The sequence below is a fragment of the Zootoca vivipara genome, chromosome 8 (assembly GCF_963506605.1).
Source record: "Zootoca vivipara chromosome 8, rZooViv1.1, whole genome shotgun sequence".
Lineage (NCBI taxonomy): Eukaryota > Metazoa > Chordata > Lepidosauria > Squamata > Lacertidae > Zootoca > Zootoca vivipara.
This window is the reverse complement of record NC_083283.1, coordinates 83206535-83223096: the sequence shown is the minus strand read 5'-3', so window position 1 is coordinate 83223096 and position 16562 is coordinate 83206535. Positions and strand designations below refer to the sequence as shown.

The window sequence follows — 16562 nt, the reverse complement described above, 5'->3', positions numbered from 1 at the left end:
CCAAACATTCCCTGCACTCAAAAGTAGTATTTTAGTTTATCCTAAGAAAACTAACATACTATGGATGATATCCAGCTAAGACAGAGTAGATCCATTAAAATCAATAGACCTAGTTAATCCACTGATTTCACTGAGTCTAATCTGAGAATGACTAATGTTGGCTATCACCCTTTCCTTACAAGCGTTGTGCAGGATCTTCTAAGCCAGTGTTTGTCACACAGTGGCCCTTGGGCCACTTTCAGGGGGGCCTCATTGCCACAGTCTGCCCTGGTCCCTAGCCATGCCACAGCCTTTGGGCTGGACAAACACCTCCATTCGTGCTGAGTAAAGGTGACCAGGAGACAAAGGGGGAGCGGGGAGGAGGGGAGGAAGGTTTCCTTCCTCTGAAGGGAAAGGGCCAGGGAAGGTATTGAATGAAATTAGAAAGTAAGATAACTGGGAATAGAAAGGAGGAAAGAGGAAAGAAACTGGCAAGGGAAGAGGGGAGAGTTACCTAAGTTGCAAGTTAACAGTGAAAGGAGAATGGGAGATGAAATTATAGGAGATGGGTGGAAAGGAAAATATATAAAAGCAAAGCCTTCTCCACCTAGAGCCTCTGGATCAACAATTTCTACCTAAAATGGGGAGGTTGAGTCACCATACCTCCAGAGCAGGTATCTGTCCTTAGCCTGAGTAGAGCAGAGTTTTGAAGCATCTTGCCACAAGGAAAGGGCTTTGGTAAAGAATTTAGTAGTTTCCAAAGATGGATAAGATATCAGTAGAAAATATCAATCTCTGCCTTCATCTGCCATCACATTGTGACTGGCTCTGCCTGTACTCCCATTTTGTGACAGGTGAGCCTCAGTAATTTCCAGCCATCTCAAGGGGGTCCTGGGCACAAAAAGTTTGAGAAGCCTTGTTCTAGACCATTTCTATGGTCACTTGGAAAAACTGTGCTTAACTACTGAGACTGGGGTGACATCCATCATTAGCCATATCCAGAGGTCATTCATAGATTGCATGTTTAATGAAGCACAATGGATATACTGTACATTTGAATGGTCAGTCTGTGTTACTCTTTTTAGTAAGTCTCGTTCCCATCTATTAGCATGGTTGGAGAGAGAGAGAGCTCTGTGAGAAACTATTATCTGCAAAGGTTCTGAAGAGCCTATGAATCTCTTCAATTATTTTTAAAAACAAGTTCTTTTGAAGCATCAAAGAGAAACCCTCTGGCCAATCTCCTAGGGCAGGCAGATACAGCACAGATTAGAATTAAAGCACCGTAGAAAATTAGAAATCCCAAAAGGCCTAATTCTTACATCCTGAGTAGATATTTCAGAGATAGATTATTTATTTATTCATTTATTTGGTTGGTTGGTTAAAGAGAAAAAATGACTTTAAGAGGATGTAAGCAGATGAGCTAAGATTGCATGGGGTGGATGGGAGAGAACCTGGCTTCTGTGCACATAGGAGACTTGCATTCTGTGATAAAAAGGAAACTGCCTGGTGGAATGTTGTTGCATGGATTTTTAGACACCACCTGTCTGCAGGCCCCAGCAGGTCTCCCTGAACTGAACTGTCTGCTGTTAAATAAAGGTCCGAGCATGTGTGGTGGTCAAAGCTCAGGCAACAGACATAAGTGTCCATAGCGCCAGCGATAAGCCCTTGAGCTCTCTGGGCAGGTTCTGTTTCGGAAACAAGTAGAGACACAAGCTCATTTATTTTTGCCTATTCTAAGATTTGCTTTCCTAGCCTCCTGTTGGCCATAAGAGACACAAAAATTCAGGTCAATGTGAGCATGAAATAAATCAGAGTCTACCGAGGAGGAGGAGGACTTAACCCTTTTCCTGCCAGCAATTCATCTTGCTCTAAATCACTTCCCTAGTCATCTGCTCCACAGCTTCTCAGGCTGTTTCTCCCCACAGGAAGCCACAGGAGGAAGAGAGGCCATGACTTGCTCCCAATAGGGGAGGAAGGCAGCTTGAGTGAAGGATTAGTCAGCCCCTTTCCCCTTGGGACCCTGCCTGTGGTCCTCTCAAGATTTTAGCCTCTCACAGGTGCTTTCCTTTCAAATCAAACTGTTGTATGAAAAAGATCTGCAACTGTAGGAGCATAGAAAGCATTCAGTGTAAAAACCAGAACAAGAAGCTAAGGTGCTGCAAACAAGAAAACAAAAGAAAATTAAGTTTTCAAGGTGCCCCATAAAAGTTTATTGTGCTGATTGATTCCCAGCACATTTCTGAAAAAGTTTGCATATTTTTAGGGGCATTCATTTTTGTTGGAACACTGGCGAAACATAATGTTGAGGCCTCTTCTATCGCCAAATGCAGTTTATTGGAAAGCTGGAGTGTATATGTGCATAATATCCATATAAGATACAATAATTGCTCATATTTTTAAGCAGAACTATGGGGGAAGCTGGTTTCCCATTGAGATTAAGGAGTGAAACAAGAATTTTTTGGGGGGCTGTGCATATTGGAAATCAAGACTCCATCCGTACCCAAGGTTCACCAACTGAAGCCAGGTACAACAGGGATTTAGGGAAAGGAGCTACATAGAATTAAGAAATTGAGCCTCTCTTAGCATGGTCATCTCAGGATTATTATTATTATTATTTTCATTCCAGAACTGATCTCACAGTTCTGTCACAGAAAAATCTACTCTGGGTCCTGCACTCTGCCTAAACATTCTTCCTCTTTGCAGCCAAATTGAGAAAGAAAACAACAGCTGCTTGTTAAACAGTTGGGAGTTAGGAACCCTCCCCAGACAATCTACTGCAAATAACCCAGAGGTCTGCCAGTACTAGATCTTCTGCCCACCTCAGTGCTAGAGCAAGGCTAGGTAGAGGGCGAATGGTGAGTGACTGGCAGAGTTCCTGCAGACCCTCTGCTGCCTGGTAGTTGCTGGACCTACATGGGTTTTGATCTGGTACAGCAAAGCACTTCTCACGTTCTTAAGCAAGAGGGCATAGAGGGGTTCAATTGTGTGATTGACACAGACTGATCCCTCTATATTTTTTAACAGTTAACGTGTATGTGCTCTCTTGCTTTATAAATTTAATCTTCTGTGTGGGGCAACTGACGTTTCACTTAATAAATAAATTAACCAAAGACCATACGAAACTAGAGTCTGCCAGTCCATGCACTTGGATGTTATTCTGGCACCCGGCTGCTATTTTTCATTTGAGGAGCCTGCTGTGCATAATAATCAAAGCCCATCTCATGCCAGAGGGCAGAAAAGCTTTGCCAGGGCAGCTCGATTGGACAGTCTTTTCTCATTTGAGTTCCTAAGTCAAATTACAGCACAGAAGTGGGTTGGTAGGTCACTAAAAAGAGATAAGGCTGCGGAGAAGACAGATTGTCCTTTCCCGTTTTAAAAACACAACATGTTTAGGGGTATGTGTACCCCTGCATAGCCCCAGAAAAAAGCACTATTTTAAACCCATTATTAAAAAAAAAACCATGCATAACTGCTAACTCCTGGACAGAATGTCTCTCCTCTAGCCAAAATCAAAATAGTTAAGTCCATTGGCACAATTTTAATACCTCTTCCTGTTCCTCCTTGCTCTATTGTTGCTACACATTCGGTATTTTCATAGATTCTTCATATTTTGGGAAGTCCAGTGAAAAGGAAGCTCCAGAAATAAGCATGGCACAAAGAAAGTCCATAGAAGGGTATACAGGCAAATGTATTCATCATCAACAAAAGATGAGTTTCAGGCCACAGATGGCTCATCTTCAGTGAATCTAAAATAAGTAGAAGCATTTGTGTTTTATAAAATACAAACATGTCATTGTTTACTGTAAAAGGAGTGTTTATCTCTTGTTATGTACTGAGCTGAATCCTAGAACAATAGGATTCAGAATCAGCGGGAGCTACCCAATCCAACTCCAGGTGGAAGTGAATCCGCAACCTGATTGGCCTGCTGGAGCAGCCAATCAGGCGGCTGGCAGAAGTGAATCTGCTACCTGATTGGCCTGTAGGAGCAGCCAATCAGGCTGCAGGCAGAAGTCAATCCACAATATAATTGGCCCACAGGTGTAGCCCGGAAGTAGCCAATCACGCAAGGCCCATTGTGTAAATAATGTATATAAGCAGATGGTTTTGGGAAAAGAGCCATTCGTCTTCTCTTCTCCTCCTTGATGACTATGAGCTGAATAAAGAGCATGAAATTCACTCTCGACTCCGAGTATATTTCACTGGCGACGAGGATGGGATCCTGCTGAGCTGACCGCCACCACGCACTGCACCGCAGCACCGCCACCTGTTGCACCGCTGCCTCGCACCGTGCATCCAGGCTTCAGCTCCAGGACCCAAGGAACCCAGAATGGCAACCGACAGCAGCTTCTCGCCATTCAAACCAGCATCAGGAGACTGGGAAGGGTACGCCGCCCGTTTCAACTTCCTCCTGCAAGCGAAAGAAGTCACCAACGATGCCATGAAGAGGGCGACATTCTTCAGCGTCTGTGGAGAGGAGACGTTTGAAATCGCCCGGGCTCTCCTTGCACCTAGAGATGTCGCTACCATCTCTTACAAAACAATAATGGAACGGCTGAAGGAGCACTTCTCACCACAGCCCTCGGTGGTAGCTTGCCGAAATGCCTTCTATGCAAAGCGGCAAGCCCCGGGGGAAACCATAACTGGGTTTGCGACCTCCCTCCGCCAAGCCGCCCGGTTATGCAACTTCTCAGAGTTGGAGAACATGCTTCGTGACCGCCTCGTCGGTGGCCTGAGGGACGAGATGTTGCAACGACGCCTCTACGCCAAAAAAGACCTCACGTTCCAGATTGCTCTGGAGGAAGCCCTGGCAACCGAAGCCGCCGAGAGGTCAACGCAAGAGGCACGACCGGCCCCGCCATCCCAACCGAGGGTCTACCACGAAGACCTCACCGACGAATCCGAATCTGACAGGGAGGAAGTACACCGAGTACAGCGGCGCACTCAAGCAGCACACACACCACAGCAGCCTCGACGAGAAGGAGGGAACTGTGCAAGCTGCGGGGAGAACCACGAGAGGAGGACCTGTCGTTTCCGCAACGCAGAGTGCAGGCAGTGCAGAAAATTGGGACACATCGCCCGGGTGTGTCGGGCTCGACTCACCCGTCGACAAGCATCAGATGACCGACCCAGGAGCCCCAGGTCACACGGCACCATGCACCAAGGCAACTCGACGGAGATCACGGACTACCAGGTATTCCAGTTGCCCCATCCCAGCACAGAGAAAATTTATATAGAGGTACAGATAGAGGGAGCCCCATGCCGCATGGAGCTGGACACGGGTTCAACTCTATCCATAATCTCGGCCCGAACATTAAGGGAACTGTGCCCTAATGGGGGTCCCAAACTAAGGCCAGCCCCATTCACCCTCCGGGACTTCCAGAAACGTAAGGTCCCTACAATGGGGGTGGGGACCTTCAGGGTGCAATATCGAGGACGAAAGCAACAATTGGACTTGCTGGTAGTTAAGGGCCCCTACGTTAGCTTACTGGGACTGGCATGGTTTGGACCTCTGGGGCTAGCCGTTACCGGGGTGAACCGCACTAGCTTACAAGTGGACGTGGACGCCATATGCAAAGAGTTTCCAGGGGTTTTCGATGGGGCATTGGGACGATATACAGGACCCCCCATTGCCCTACAGCTAGACCCCGCTGTACGACCTATCAGGCACAAGGCCCGCCGGGTCCCGTTCGCCCTGAAACCCCGCATAGACGAGGAATTGGACCGGCTCGTGGAGCAAGGAGTGCTGGAGCCGGTGCCCAACGCCCCCTGGGAAACTCCAATTGTCACACCCGTCAAGCCTAACGGTTCGGTCCGCATCTGTGCAGACTACAAATGCACCATAAACAAGGCTCTCACGGCCCATGCATACCCAGTGCCAGTGGTCAGCCATGTCCTCGCCACCCTGGCTGGGTCAAAAATCTTTGGCAAACTGGACTTGGCCCAAGCGTATCAACAGTTGCCTGTGGACGAAGCCACAGCAGAGGCTCAGACGATTGTGACGCACAGAGGGGCATTCAGAGTAAAGCGGCTGCAATTTGGCGTTAGCGTGGCACCAGGCATATTCCAGAATCTAATGGACTCTCTCCTTAAAGGGATTCCTGGCGTCACCCCCTTCTTTGATGATGTACTGATCGCCGGGCCCACACCAGAGGAATTTGAGGACCGCCTCCGCTCCGTCCTGCACCGTTTCCAGACGGCGGGCCTCAAGGTGAAGCGGGAAAAGTGTTTACTGGGAGTGCCGCAGGTGGACTTTCTGGTATTTAAGGTGGACGCAGAAGGGGTCCATCCAACCGGTGACAAGGTACGGGCCATTTGTGAGGCCCCAGCGCCCAAGAGCAAGCCCGAACTTCAGTCATTCTTGGGACTATTGAACTTTTACCAGGCCTTCCTTCCCCATAAGGCAGCGGTAGCGGAGCCCCTACACAGACTCCTAGATAAAAGGGCCCCTTGGGTGTGGGGCCAGCGACAAAGGGCCACATTCCAGGCAGTCAAGGACTTGCTCGTCTCGAACTCGGTCTTGGCACACTTCGACGAGAGGCTGCCAGTGGTGCTGGCATGCGACGCCTCTCCCTATGGCATCGGCGCTGTCCTGGGACACCAACTCCCGGATGGAAGAGAGGTGCCGGTGGCATACTTCTCCCAGACGCTTGCTGCAGCCGAACGAAACTACTCACAGATTGACAAGGAGGGTCTGGCAATCGTGAAGGGCGTAAAAAAAATTCCATGATTTCTTGTACGGGCGGCCCTTTACCATAGTGACTGACCACAAGCCGTTGCTTGGCCTGTTTGCCCCCGAGAAGCAGACCCCCCAAGTGTTGTCTCCACGTGTCCTCAGGTGGTCAATTTTCCTTGCCGGCTACCAGTATGCACTAATCCACCGCCCTGGGAAGGCGATGGGCCACGCAGACGCCCTCAGCAGGCTACCACTACCAGAAACAGGCCCCGACCCAGCGCCTGCGCAAGAGGTTATGACCCTGGAGCTGCTTCCCGACCGACCCATTCAGGCACAAGAAGTTGCGCACCATTCCACAAAAGATAGGGTCATCTCCCGGGTCCTGGACTGGGTGTGGCGAGGATGGCCCAGCAGCAGCCCCGGGCCAGAATTCGCTGGCTACACAAACCGCAAACATGAACTGTCGGCCCACAAGGGGTGCCTGTTATGGGGAAGCAGGGTTGTTGTTCCCCAGCCCCTCCGCAAAAGGGTCCTCACAGCCCTACACGAGACACACCCAGGGGTAGTGAGGATGAAGGCCCTTGCCAGGAGTTATGTGTGGTGGCCGGGGATTGACAGAGAGATAGAGGCCTGGGTCCAACACTGCCAGACCTGCCAAGAATCCCGCCCGGATCCCCCAAGGGCCCCAGTCCAGCCCTGGGAGTCCGCCCGACATCCATGGTCACGCTTGCACGTGGACTTCGCTGGCCCCTTCCAGGGAAAAACATTCTTCATAGTGGTGGATTCCTACACCAAATGGCTGGAGGTCGCACTGGTACCGTCCACTTCTACGGCGGCAGCCATCCGGGTACTACGTAAGCTGTTTGCAACCCACGGGCTCCCTGACACCCTCGTCTCGGACAATGGAACCGCATTCACGTCAGAGGAGTTCCAGACCTTCACAGCGCAGAACGCCATCCGCCACATCCGCTCAGCACCATTCCACCCTGCCACCAATGGCCAAGCGGAGCGCATGGTGCGGACCACCAAGGACAGCCTCCGCCGCATGACACAAGGGGACTGGGAATACCGCCTTGCCGCATTTCTTCTAGCACAGCACAGCACCCCAAGCACAACGACGGGCCGGAGCCCCGCTGAACTACTAATGGGCCGGCGCCTTGCAACTAGACTGGACCGACTTCACCCCGACAGAGCTCAGGATGAGGTAGTGGTGGGGAAAGGCAGGAACCCCCGGACATTTGTGGCCCAGGACCCAGTGTATGCAAAGAATTTTGGGGCAGGCCCAGCATGGGTACCCGCCACAGTCACCAAGGTGACCGGTCCCGTGTCGTACGAGGTACTAACGGAAGGGGGGCAATGTTGGCGCCGCCACTGCGACCAGCTACGGCGACGATTCCCAGGAGGAACCCGGGAGGAGAGCGGGACAGAGGGGTCCCAAGGGGACAGCAGGGCAGTGAGGCCTGTAGAGCGAGAGGGGTGGGCAGGGGAAGCAGAAGCAGTAGGCACAGAGGGGCGCCCCGAGGCTGGAAGGACACCGGAACCAGAGCTACAACCTAGTGGTTCAGTGGCGCCAGACCAGACAGCCCCGGCACAGCCAGCAGCCTCGGAACACGAGCCAGAACCAGAACCCCTGACCAAGGAACACCCCAGGCCACAACGCACACGGAGGCGGCCAGCAGACCTTGGGGACTACGAATGCAACTTCCCGGGCAGGACTGGAACTTAGAGGGGAGGGGTGTTATGTACTGAGCTGAATCCTAGAACAATAGGATTCAGAATCAGCGGGAGCTACCCAATCCAACTCCAGGTGGAAGTGAATCCGCAACCTGATTGGCCTGCTGGAGCAGCCAATCAGGCGGCTGGCAGAAGTGAATCTGCTACCTGATTGGCCTGTAGGAGCAGCCAATCAGGCTGCAGGCAGAAGTCAATCCACAATATAATTGGCCCACAGGTGTAGCCCGGAAGTAGCCAATCACGCAAGGCCCATTGTGTAAATAATGTATATAAGCAGATGGTTTTGGGAAAAGAGCCATTCGTCTTCTCTTCTCCTCCTTGATGACTATGAGCTGAATAAAGAGCATGAAATTCACTCTCGACTCCGAGTATATTTCATCTCTCATTAAAGCCAACTGTTAAAAAATGGAAAACCTAAGTCTATAGTGCAAAAATTACAGGGACACACCCCTAACCCACATGCCTGCACACACGCACCATTGCTGCAGTAACACAGCCAATTACAATGCAAGGCATACAAATGAGAGGTCACAGAAGACACACAACACAGCACCCATGTAGCTCCCTGGCCATGAGGCTCCCTGCAAAAAGCACACAGCCTTTTTGGGATTGGGGTTTAACACCCACCTTTTTGCCAAGCAGCCTAAGGAAGAGGCCCAGGCATGCAACAAGGGCATAAGAAGATTGCTCGTAAGAGCTCTGAGTGCGCATGCAAATATTGCTAGCATGCCTCTATTTGTTGTTGCCTAGAGTTTTCCCTTCCTCTCCACTCGGATCCTCTGGCATGCGAAAAAGGCTTCAGGGAAAAGCAGGGATTTATTTCTGCCGGACTGCAGGATGCCACTTCTTCAAACTAGAGCTCTCTCCCAAGCCTTGTGCACATGCCAAAGAGCTTGCTGTTCATATGAATTCTGGGGGTGGGGACGTGGGCTGAGTGCATCTTCCCTAGATGATGAGTAGTCAAGACCCTAAATTATACATTGACATCTAGCAAGGACTATGCTAAGAATTCGCCCTTCTGACTTTTCTCTCCCTTCCAATCTCCCTTCTCTCAATCCCCCCTTCTTCCTGTGCTGGTGTAGAAGCTGCTGCCGCTGCCGCTGCAAATCCTGATGGAAATTCTACTCTGGGAGGAGGAGCAACAGCAGCAGGCACAATGGGCCTCAGCACCAGGTATGGCCCCCAGTTCACCCTGCAGCACGTCCCTGACTACAGACAGAACGTGTACATCCCTGGCAGCACAGCCACTCTCTCCAATTCTGCAGCCAAGCGCGATGGGAAGCCTGCAGCCTCCGGAGGTGGGAACAAGAAGAAGTCAGGGAAGAAGGAGAAGAAGTAAGATTCGCAGGATGACATCGCTGCCACCTTAGATCTAAAGGGCAGACTCTTCCAGCATTCCCCCCAATTCATAGCCTAGGATGGAGGATGAATGTGAATTTGTGGTTAACAATTTTTAAAAAATAAAAAAGTGTGGAACATTGCGAATGTACATTGCTGTCATCAGAGCTAGGAGAAAGTCTCCTACTGTTAGTCCTCCTGATGTGAAAGTATCTGGAAACAAAACAAAACAAAAAAAGCCCTGTGGATAGTGATGAATATAGCTTATACTCTCATGCGGATGATCTAATATGCAAGGGTGTCAGATCTTTGGAATATTTTCTCTCCCATTGCTTTGCTCCAGAGTGATCTGCACAACATACGCGGCTTAGGGTGGGCCCTGTCCATTGTAAATAATTCTTCTAAACAGGGGTTTTGATTTATGCATTTTTCCATTTAAAGAACGTTCTCACTTCCCCCAAATTCTGATCAATGCTTTCTGTCCCCACAAAAATATCTCTGTTGGAATCCTTGTTATGAAATTGATGAGGGGGTGCTTTAGTTTCTGCTTTTTTATTTTAAAACAGTGTTCATCCTGCATTATTAGAAGGGAATGAGTTTCAACAGCATTTTTTAAAAGTTAACCAATGATGGTTGGAAAAAGAAAACTGAAATGGTATGGTTATACCTAAGAGGCAAGGCGCACAAACACATTGCTATGGGAAGCCTCCCAGAGGCAGAGAATGCCTCACATAGTAGGAAGATGGAGAATTTTGCCTGCGCTGATTGATTTACAGTGGCCTCTGAAGAGACAACACATCTCATCTACACTTTGATCCATAAATATTTATGTGTACAGTAATTGTTTTCTGGAATAAGTTTAAGGAAGTCAAAGTCAATCGCTTGTGAGTATAGTGAGCTGTTGCTCCTCCTTTAAGCACTGAAATAGCTCTGTTAGTTCCACAGGCAGACGCCTTCTGTCAGTGAATGGGCTCTGGTGGCCTTGTAGGTAGAGAATTAAAACAAAAATGGAATGCTTCATATTTTCTGCACATCGAGCTGCATGCAAAACATTCACTTCACATCTGTGGTAGGCTAGCTGTCGCCTCCCAACCTAGAATAGAGAAGTCATTGCATGCCATATACAGCATGGTGTAAATATGCTGTGAAGTGCCCACATCCTGGTGGAACCTGAGCATTGTCTGTCTGTGAGTAGAGTTCAGTAACAAGATGCATTGCCCTGGATCAGAGCAGTAGGGAAGTTTCCATATGCCTAGGCAGCACAGCCAAGGAAGGCCCTTGGTTTGCTGGCCTTCTTCACGTGCTGATAATAAGCGAACAACAGTTGGTCTGAGGACGCATGGGGCCAGGCACAGATCAGGGATGCCAGAGCTGGAGCTGGGCATGGATTTCTGAACGTTAGAGAAGTGAGTAACCATTGGTGCACTGAAGGTCCTTGGGACCTCTGCTATCACCCCTACTTGGATATAAATCCACTGGATTTAAAGTGAATAATCATAAATCCCTTTGCTGTGTTTCGAAATGACTTGTTTTAGGGTTTTTAGCCACATTGTTTCATAGCCTAGTATGGAGAGGAAGTGAGTGTTTCCTGCTCCCTGTGCATTTTATCGGCTTGTGTTCTCATCCCTTTCCTCGTTCAAGCGCAGCACAGACTAGAAGGGAGCTTCAGCGTGCTACTGGCAAACTCAGGTTGCCTTTCTAGAGAGGCACTGACCGAGTTCCCTTCCAATTTCAGCTGAGGGCAGAGAAGCAGCATATTTCCAACCTGGAGGGCTAATCACTAGGCCAGAAATATATTACTCTTTCTTAAACCTTTGATAAGGAGCTTGTCTGAGATGGTCTGGCCCCTTATGATCACCTCAGGTTAAACATCTGATGACTTTTCAAAACATTGCGGACCAATCTCATTGGCTGTGTAGTATTGCACTGCTAGAGCGTATCTGCTGCCTCCTCTGTGTCTAGAAAGCGGGACTTGTCTGTGGGAAGAAACTTCAGTCGACGTATGATTTTTGTACTGATCCCAGTCACCCACCCACCCCTTGTGTTTGGTGACTGCACTAGAAACAGTTTACATAGTTAGTTAAAACAGAGCACAATCCATTGGGAAGTTCTCCTGCACAAGCTCGGCTGAAATCATCAGAAGCCACACATGGGCATGGCAATTCTGTCCTGCAGCTTCTCTCCATCTTAACGGGGCTGGTGCAGGTGAGCTTCCCCACAAGATTGTGCCTGCGGTTTATTATGTACTGAAGTACTTATTATGTGACTCTTCTCAAAGTACTGTAGATTAATCTTAGTCATTCTCTTTTTCCTTTTAATCAATAAGCTGAAAGTAGTGTAGTAGTGCTGAAAACCTAGTGATGTGTAGGTTTCTTTCTTCTTCTTTTTTAATCTTAGTAATTGAGTTGTGGACATCAGTATTTTTTTTATTCCTTTGTATCTTCTTTACGTGTGCTCTTTGTGCTTTTAAATGTATGTGAATTGAAACACACTTACTGTCCTTTCAATGTGTCTAATATTGAACTATACTTATATATTATATATATGCTTATATCCTTCTTATATCCATATAGACTGACGTCAATGTGTTACACGCAAGTTTTATACTCTAATATTTATATTGCTCTTTTTTCTTTGGGGAAAATAATAAAAAAATCTTTTCTGCTGATGTGTTTGTTGTGAATGTTGCTTCTGAAGGAGGAAAAGGAGGGGGAGAGCAAGATTAAGGGAGTGCTACACTGGAAACCCCACCCCAAAGTATTGAAGGCAATGTGGCCGAGACAACAATGCCATGCTTCTTTCCAGCAGTGCCTTTGGTAGACAGGTTTTGCTGGCTTTTGCAGTGTTCCGAATCTTTCAAACATGGAAACCTATTTCTTTACCAAGAAACTGCTGCTGCTGCTGCTGCTGCTGCTGCTGCTGCTGCTGCTGCTGCTGCTGCTGCTAACAGATGAGAACTTGCCTCTGAGAGGGAGAGAGCAATGCTGCTCACCTGGTTTAACCTATACAATAGCCATTGGGAGTGGAACCCATTCTGACTGGACCATCTGCCCTTTTCACTGGCTCTTTTGCATTTGTGCTCTGAATAACAGATAAATAACAGGGCACACCTGCAGCACTGTCTCCCCCAGCTATCAGTGATCTTGATCTGTTTCCACAGAAAACAGGAAAGGCAGACGTAAGCCTGTGGTAAACAATTCATGGACAATGTAAAACAGATGTAAATAATGCAGAGAGATGTGTCATATGCCCACTAGGAATGACTGGCGCAATGCCACTCCAATGGTAAGGGCAAGGGGAAAATACAATGGCATAGGAACCCGGCCCCTTGGGGAATATGGGGACTTCCTTAGTCCCTGTGAAGGGATTTGTTGCAAGCTCTACAACCTGGCTTTCTTCATTTCCTGTCTTGGGTGCTTTTCCAATAGTGCCACCATATTGATTCTCTTTAGAACCTCCCTGTGGTATTAACATGGGGCTACAGAGAACACGAAGACCTTGCCCAAGGAGAGAATTGGGATAGACAATGTGACTAAAGAAATCTCACTCCAACAAAGAGGGATGGAAAGGGATGCATTTCTGCGTGCAAGAAAGATGACAGAAAAGGAAATGAAGCCCCCTCTAGAAATACCACGCTGAGCCTTAGGCCTAGCCCTCAATTAGGCAGGAGGTGCTTGGTGTGTACCAATTAAGATTGGTACATGATTGACTGCTTCTCTATATTGCAAGGGAGGGGAAACTTTGCATTTAAAAAAAATGCAAGGCTGGGAGAAGATTCTAATGTAGCTTCATCATGAAACTGGGCAGTTTTGTTATGGGCATTGTAGAAGCATTCCTGAACGCCCTTAGCTACCTTCTGAGGTGGTACAGTGCAGGCACAAATTTACCTCAGCAGAAATGTTTGTTTTGAACACTTATATCCTGCCTTTCCGCCACTGAGTTGAAGGAGGCATATATCCCCATAACACCTCTGTGAGGTACATTAAATAGGAAGAGTGACGGGCCCAAGGTCCACCCGGTGGGGACATGAACCCGGGTCTCTCCAGTCCTGCAACATTATAGCAGGACTTCCTTTCTTGGACAGCTTTCGTTTTTGGTCAGAGTGCTGGGTTGCTTGGAACTAGCCTGCCAAACTTGGTGGACTGCGTGGCAGAAGGAAGGTGATCCGGTAAAGCCTGGGCTTCTTTCCAAGAAATGAGACTGTCAACTTATGTTTCTTTGACTTACCCTGTTCCTGTGCCTCACACATAGACATTAAGCAGCCACAGTCTTTCCTGACATGGAAATAAGGTCGAGAGGAGAGTGTCACCTACTAAACTTCCCTATGCCAGCTTAAAACTGCAGGAGCAGGGTGCATTGTTCACAAGGGTGGGTAGCCCAAAATACTGAGGCAAGGAAGCCTAAGAGGATAGGAAGGGGGAGTTTGGTGCAGAAAAGCCAGAGCTTAAATATAGATAGTATGGCCTAATGGGTCTGAAATTACTTCACTGGAAACTTAGTCATGACTACTTGCATATTTACAATGTTATGCACATTTAACTCAGAGTAAGTTCAACTGAATTCAATAGGACTTAATACTGAACAAACGTAGGGTTGTGTTGTCAGTCAATTAAGCAAATGATTAAATTTGCATGAGAGTGAAACCAGTATTTCCACAACAAAAAATGCTTACATTGCTTTTAGGTGATGTGTACCAGGCATTGCTGGCTTAAAGGAAGCATTCCCACTGTACATGTATTGGGTAAACCAGAATTTACTGGAGGAAAGCACTGAGAGAGCTGTTGTTTGAGGGCAATGTGATGCGGACTTTGCAAATGAAATGAGAACACAATCAGCTGTAAACACGCCCTACACTCTGGTGACCATAAGCCCCATGTCCATTCCTGCAGTTTGTTTACATGAAAAGCTTCCCAAATGCACAGTACTGAATTTCTCGCCTTGTAGCTGGCTGGAGACATCCTGGGCAATCTGCAGATGTCAGGAGTGCTACAGGAAGGGGGGCTTGCACCTAAAAAGAAGTGGGAGGGGCCTGTGGGACTAATTACGGTAAAGACACAGGTCAGACGTCACACAAAACCACAACTTTGAGATTCTCAATGGATAATCATGGGGTGGAGAACATCCAGCCCACAGACCAAATTTAGGTCTAAACTTCAGATCTCTTTGTTTTTGTTGTTTACTTGGCCGCTAAATGCTGAGGCCCCCAAGGTGTAGAAGCAGTTTGTTAATTTAGACACCATGCTAGGCCAACCATGATTATTTTATTTACATTTGCAATATTTTAAGCTACATATATAAATATATAACAGTTGGAGAACAGCATCTTAAAAAAAAAACCATTGGTCTAAAGTCTAAAACAGCAGCACCTAAAAATGGCTGTTGGGGGGGGGGAGGTATTAATGATCCACTGAAAGACAAGCAGCAACAGGGATGAGAAAAGCTTCTCTGGGCTTGGTGCCTCCTTGCCGTCACAGAAAAGGCCCTGTCAGTCACCATGCCAGCCTGTAGTACATGAAGCAGAGGCCTCCATGGATCATCTTCAAGGTCAGGCAGTTCCATAATACAGCGTCTGCAAACCCATTTCCCAGTATGGCTTCTGATTCTGTTCTATGGGCTGATCTTCAATCACTGTGAGTCTGGATATTGCAAAGGCCTCCCTTGGCCTCTGGTCCATAAGCAATGGAAATTTTGCATCTGTGGAAGGTTTATACAGTACGTATGAAATTGGCATGCCCAATAACTAAGCCATCTAGCATAGATAGCTTTTTGCTATGGCAAAGCTCCACTAAGATGGCAGCAATTCTATCTTTATTTTTCAGTACCAACCTCAACCACATAGAAAGAGCTCAGTGGTGGTGAGTAAGAACCGCCCCCTTTTGTGTTTTTGTTCTATATTTACTTATCTGGTCCATTTATTATCTACATAACGAAAATCAGCACAAATAATTAAAAATACATAGAAACGTTTACAGCTAAGTGCTGCCTTTACTCAGTGGAAGCCCATCCCATTTTGCTGCCTGAGGCAAAAACAGTACAGTGACCCCCTGCGCAGTGTGCGCCCTCCCCTTGCCACCCCTGCTGAAGCCTTGCTTCCTGGGGTCCCGCGGCAGCGGTGGCAGGTTCCAAGTGCTGGTGACATCTTGCACCACTCTTGCAAGGTCTTGCCTGAACCTGGAAGCCACTGCAGTTTGTCCCTTCTTTGGAGTCAGTGGCTGCACCCCTTGTATTTTGTTGCCCAAGGTAGCTGTCTGAGTCTGCCTGACAGACCACCCCCCCCCCCTTTACTCCTAGTTTGGTCCTTTATCAAGCTAGTCCTAAAGAAGCAGGGGAGGGGAATTGCCTGTCAGCACCATCTTAATTCATAAAATGTCAGACATGCACTAGATCAGGCATCCCCAAACTTCGGCCCTCCAGATGTTTTGGACTACAATTCCCATCATCCCTGACCACTGGTCCTGTTAGCTAGGGATCATGGGAGTTGTAGGCCAAAACATCTGGAGGGCCACAGTTTGGGGATGCCTGAACTAGATGCTAGCAGGCCTACAGCCTCCCTCCACCATTTGCTCAAAATTTGCTTAGAACACAGCCCAAAAAGGGGCAGGGAGCATAAGTGGGGGGGGGCCGAAGGAGAAAACCCCGTCCCTCGCCCCTTCCAAGAAGACAGCAACAAAGGAAGCAAAAGGAAAACAGGTAAGATTAATGGTGGGGGCGCACAAGAAGCCAGGGATGCCAACTTGACTAAAATATTGGGGGGAGGTAAGCCCCATGAGAAGAGAAGAATCCTTGGAAAAGACCCTGGTGTTGGGAAAGATGGAGGGCACTAGGAGAAGGGGACGAC

At 48.2% G+C, this 16562-nt stretch overlaps 1 protein-coding gene across 26 annotated transcripts in view; it reads left to right on the top strand.

Moving 5' to 3' along the window:
* The window catches only part of LOC118079302 (protocadherin gamma-C5), a 269776-nt gene extending 257386 nt beyond the window's left edge, over positions 1 to 12390 (top strand). For all 26 annotated transcript variants that reach the window (XM_035103378.2, XM_060278099.1, XM_060278101.1 and 23 more), the window contains one exon: positions 9469 to 12390. In XM_035103378.2, coding sequence (XP_034959269.1) covers positions 9469 to 9725 — 257 coding nt within the window. In that variant the 3' untranslated portion in view covers positions 9726 to 12390. The remainder of the gene's footprint in view (positions 1 to 9468) is intronic.
* Positions 12391 to 16562: the final 4172 nt, after the last annotated feature.